The following is a 3844-nucleotide window of genomic DNA, read 5'->3' as shown; positions in this document are numbered from 1 at the left end:
TTGTAGAGCGTCCTCTGGTGGACAGACTATGCAACGCCATCACTAACAAGGACGTTGTAGAGCGTCCTCTGGTGGACAAACGACAATGCTCATATCATGGTTGACCGTCCGTTTTTATTTTTTAAATACCCATTTATCATAATCATTTGTGTCATTATGAATGATTCTGATGAATATTAAAAAAAGATAGATTTGTAAATGCCTAATATCGTCCGATAATATCCCAGAGCGTTGTCCTTCACATGAGGAGCCCAGTGAGACCCTGCAGCTCCATGGCACTACGCCGGCCGAGGCACCAGCTGGGAGGCGCAGACCTCAGTTTACTCGCTACAAAGACCTAGACTGCACCCCTGCACTGCAGCCCACTAAGCGCCTCTCTCATCCGTTTTAACTCGATCCATAAACTGAAACACTGTTTTCCTCCCTTGAAGATTTATCAGTGTGAACCAACCTTGAACCAATCCTCCTTTCTTCTGATGCCCGTTTCTTATCTTTCTACTCTCACGGTATTAAAGACATGCTTATTAAAACAGAAGAAGGGAGGTGGAGAGAAACAAACAGATTACATCACAACAGCTGGAGTAACATGGGGAATATTTACTTGCTGTGGTGACGGTCGTCGTGGGCATCGCGGTCGCTCTTTTCACTGAAAATGAAACAAGAAAAACATTTTATTTATCTACTCGACAATTCTTAGAAGATGCATGAAGAGTTAAAGGAGTTTGTTTCCATCTGGAAAATGTTCTCCACCGAGTGGTTTACAGACATAAGATTATATAACTTAAAGACAGATTACAGACTGGCAAAGCAGCACATGTTTAAATTAGTTTTTTAATGCTTCTGTTGTCTTCGGGTCAAATTTGACCCCTTTCCAAAAAGTTTCTATATCAGAAATTTGGGTTTCTTTCAAACAAATTCTCCAAAAAAGTAACGTGGAGGGTCCCAAACAATGCTCCTCACACGTTAAATAATTAATCAGTTCACTACTTTCATTGAATTTCTTTTGTTTTTTATCAATTTTATAGAATTTGGAGGAAAAAAACCTGGATAAAAGAACTTAAAAAAAGAGAAAAAAATGTGAATGAAAGTGACAAAAATGTCAACCATTGTCAAATAAAATGACAAAAATTTGAAAAGACAAAACATTGGGGGAAAACCAAAAGTTCCCAAAATTTCAGAAGGCTAAAAAACTTTGAAAAAGTATCAAAATCCATTGGAGAAAAGCCACAAACGGGTCGAAAAATACGACTATAACCTTGATCAAAGGATTTTCATTTTAAATTTTGACATTTCCAGGTCGGCGGGAAGACAACCCAAGAGTGAACTACAGGAGGAGAAGAAGAACTCTGCTCTCCATTGACTTGTATTGCGGAGCGTTTCCTCCTCGCCAATTCTGGCTGCCTAAAAGCAGCTTTTTGGCATGTTTCTACATGTGTGCTAGCAGGCTTATGGCCGCAAACACCGACGCTGACGCCAACCTTTCTCCGCCTGATGGGTCTCGGTCTCTCAGACCAAAGCTTCTAATGTTATGGCAACTACCAGCAGTGGACGGAGTCTCCACACTGCCTCCTGTTTGTGTCCAGTATACCAGGATGTTGATAAGATATGAGGTTCTTAGTTCTTCTACTGGAGCTTAAAAACATTTGGGTGCACGGCAATCGCTTTTGGCTCAAAACTTAAAAACAAGTCATAGAGGTGTGAATGCAGCCTTAGACATTATGGCTCATAATTTAAAAATCCTTATGGACAAAATGCACGCTTTATTACCAGATCCACTGTTGAGCTCTATTATCTGCGGTGATAAGAGCCAAGGAATTGAACAGCGTCCAGAAGTTGCAGGTGTCATTTACCTGTGGACTCTACGAGGACCACCTCGTCACTCTCGACCTCGTTCGCGTAGATGGCAGCGAGGAGGACTTCGTACTCCGTGACGGGGCTCAGTCCTTTTATCAGGTAGGTGTTAATGTTTCCCTTCACCAGAACCTGAACAGAAAGAAAGAAGGGGGAAGAGAGGGATGGATGTTGGTGTTAGACGAGACCAGATGTACGGCTGATACAGAACATCTGGAGGTAAACTGATCTGAATCAGTTCACAATACATGTTTGTTTTGAGTTAAAGCTACAGTGCGAAGTTTCTGTTGCCCCCATGAAGAATTAAAGTAATGACAACAAAACTGTCGGCGCGTCCACATGATGCAAGCCTTCCGTGATTGTCTGAGGTTATGGTACTCTACTGGGAAACAGTAAATTGTTCTCGACGTTTTAACCCCAAGTGAAGGCGTTCAAGTGTCTAAGGATCTTAAAATTGATAAATACTGTATTTTCCGGACTATAAGTCAGACCTTTTTTCATAGTTTGGCTGGTCCTGCGACTTATACACATGTGCGACTAATATAACAAAATATATGTAATTTAACAAGTTTGTAAATGTTAATTCATACTGAAAACATTATCATATACAGCCGCGAGAAGGCGTTCTAGGCTGGTGACAACTATCTGCTGCTCCAAAAAACAACAGAGAAGGACTGAACACAAACAAAATGCCCCCAAAAAGAAAATCCTTCTTGCTGGAAGAACAAGTCCATGAACGGGTACTTGAACAACGTGCTGTCGGGAGAGGCTTGTCGACGGTGCAGTTACATCTCTCCGACTGGTAGTTGTTCTGTATAGTTGAATAACTGTTAATGTGTTACATTAACATACCGGACACCTGCCGTATTCAGCCTGTTGGTCTGTGTGCTATCGTATAGTTGAATAACTTGCCTTTCCAGATTAAATGTCTGGTCTTTTATTGTGAAATGAATTTCTAATTTCTAATTTTTAATTAAATGTGACTTATAGCCCAGTGCGACTTATATATGCTTTTTGCATTTCATTGACTGATGTAACTTAGACTCCAGAGCAACTTATAGTCCAGAAAATACGGTTATGCAAACTCTGTAGAGAAAACCAATGCTGAAGGGAAAGAGCAACTGCACTTTGAATCTCTGTTTAGGTCACCCACTGTCTGGTAGTGAGAAAAAGAATGAGATAGTACAACCGGCCAAAAGGAGTTTATTTAGCGGAGTGCAGCCTTGTGTATCTGCAACCTGGACAACTGTTAATACACACACACACACACACACACTACACACCCACCCACCCCTACCTCTTCGCTGTCCCCTCCATCGGTGGGCGTCCAGGTGAGTCGGTACATCACCACATCAGAGGCTGGGTGTTGCCAAGACACCCTGAAGCTGTCTGTGGAGATGTCACTGCTCTTCAGACCTAGCGGTTCGGGGACGGTCTCTACACACAAACACACTTCTGGTTACCATGGTAACAATAAACCTGAAAGCTTATGTTGTGTCTGTCTGTGTCCAGAACGTTGGAAAAGCTAGATCAGATAACAAATAAGGCTTAGGTGACTGTTTGCTGCACCTAAACATCATAATGGACGGTAAAGCAAAGTGGTTCCTAGTACTTGTGGTGAAGCTGTCGGTCGTGGCCTCCGCTTGGCCCTCATCGTAGACGGCAAAGACCCCGACTGTGTACTCCGTCAGCGAGGTCAGGTTTCTTAGCAACCAGGTTGTCACAAGGCCAACATCCACCTGCAGACACAGCACCAAAACAACAATGACATGTATTTTGATTTATCCAAGATGTGCAGCCTGGATGGTGTCCAGATGTTCTGGGCCGTCACAGTAAGAAAAACTCGGTTGACATGGGAGCTTTGGTTAACCCTTGACTCCATCTCAGCCCCTCAAAGTCTAGGTCTCAACCCCTTAAAGTCTCGGTCTTGACTCTGTCTAAACCCCTCAAAGTCTCTGTCTTGTCTCTGTCTTAATCCCTTAAGGTCTCGGTT

General features: G+C 42.6%; 1 protein-coding gene and 1 long non-coding RNA gene across 2 annotated transcripts in view; one reads left to right on the top strand and one right to left on the bottom strand.

Moving 5' to 3' along the window:
• Window positions 1-3844, top strand: part of LOC117957217 (collagen alpha-1(XIV) chain-like) — a 146732-nt gene that overhangs the window by 73398 nt on the left and 69490 nt on the right. Inside the window, exon 14 of the mRNA XM_034892813.1 lies at window positions 1901-1953. Coding sequence (XP_034748704.1) covers window positions 1901-1953 — 53 coding nt within the window. The remainder of the gene's footprint in view (window positions 1-1900; window positions 1954-3844) is intronic.
• On the bottom strand, window positions 602-3589 carry LOC117956502. Its single transcript, XR_004659285.1, has 4 exons — window positions 3464-3589; window positions 3149-3288; window positions 1851-1983; window positions 602-646 (listed from the first exon to the last, which is right to left on the bottom strand). It is a non-coding gene; the product is annotated as an uncharacterized LOC117956502 (long non-coding RNA).

Source organism: Etheostoma cragini, chromosome 14 (assembly GCF_013103735.1).
Source record: "Etheostoma cragini isolate CJK2018 chromosome 14, CSU_Ecrag_1.0, whole genome shotgun sequence".
Taxonomy (NCBI): Eukaryota; Metazoa; Chordata; class Actinopteri; order Perciformes; family Percidae; genus Etheostoma; species Etheostoma cragini.
The sequence above is the reverse complement of the archived record's forward strand: the minus strand, read 5'-3'. Positions and strand labels throughout refer to the sequence as shown.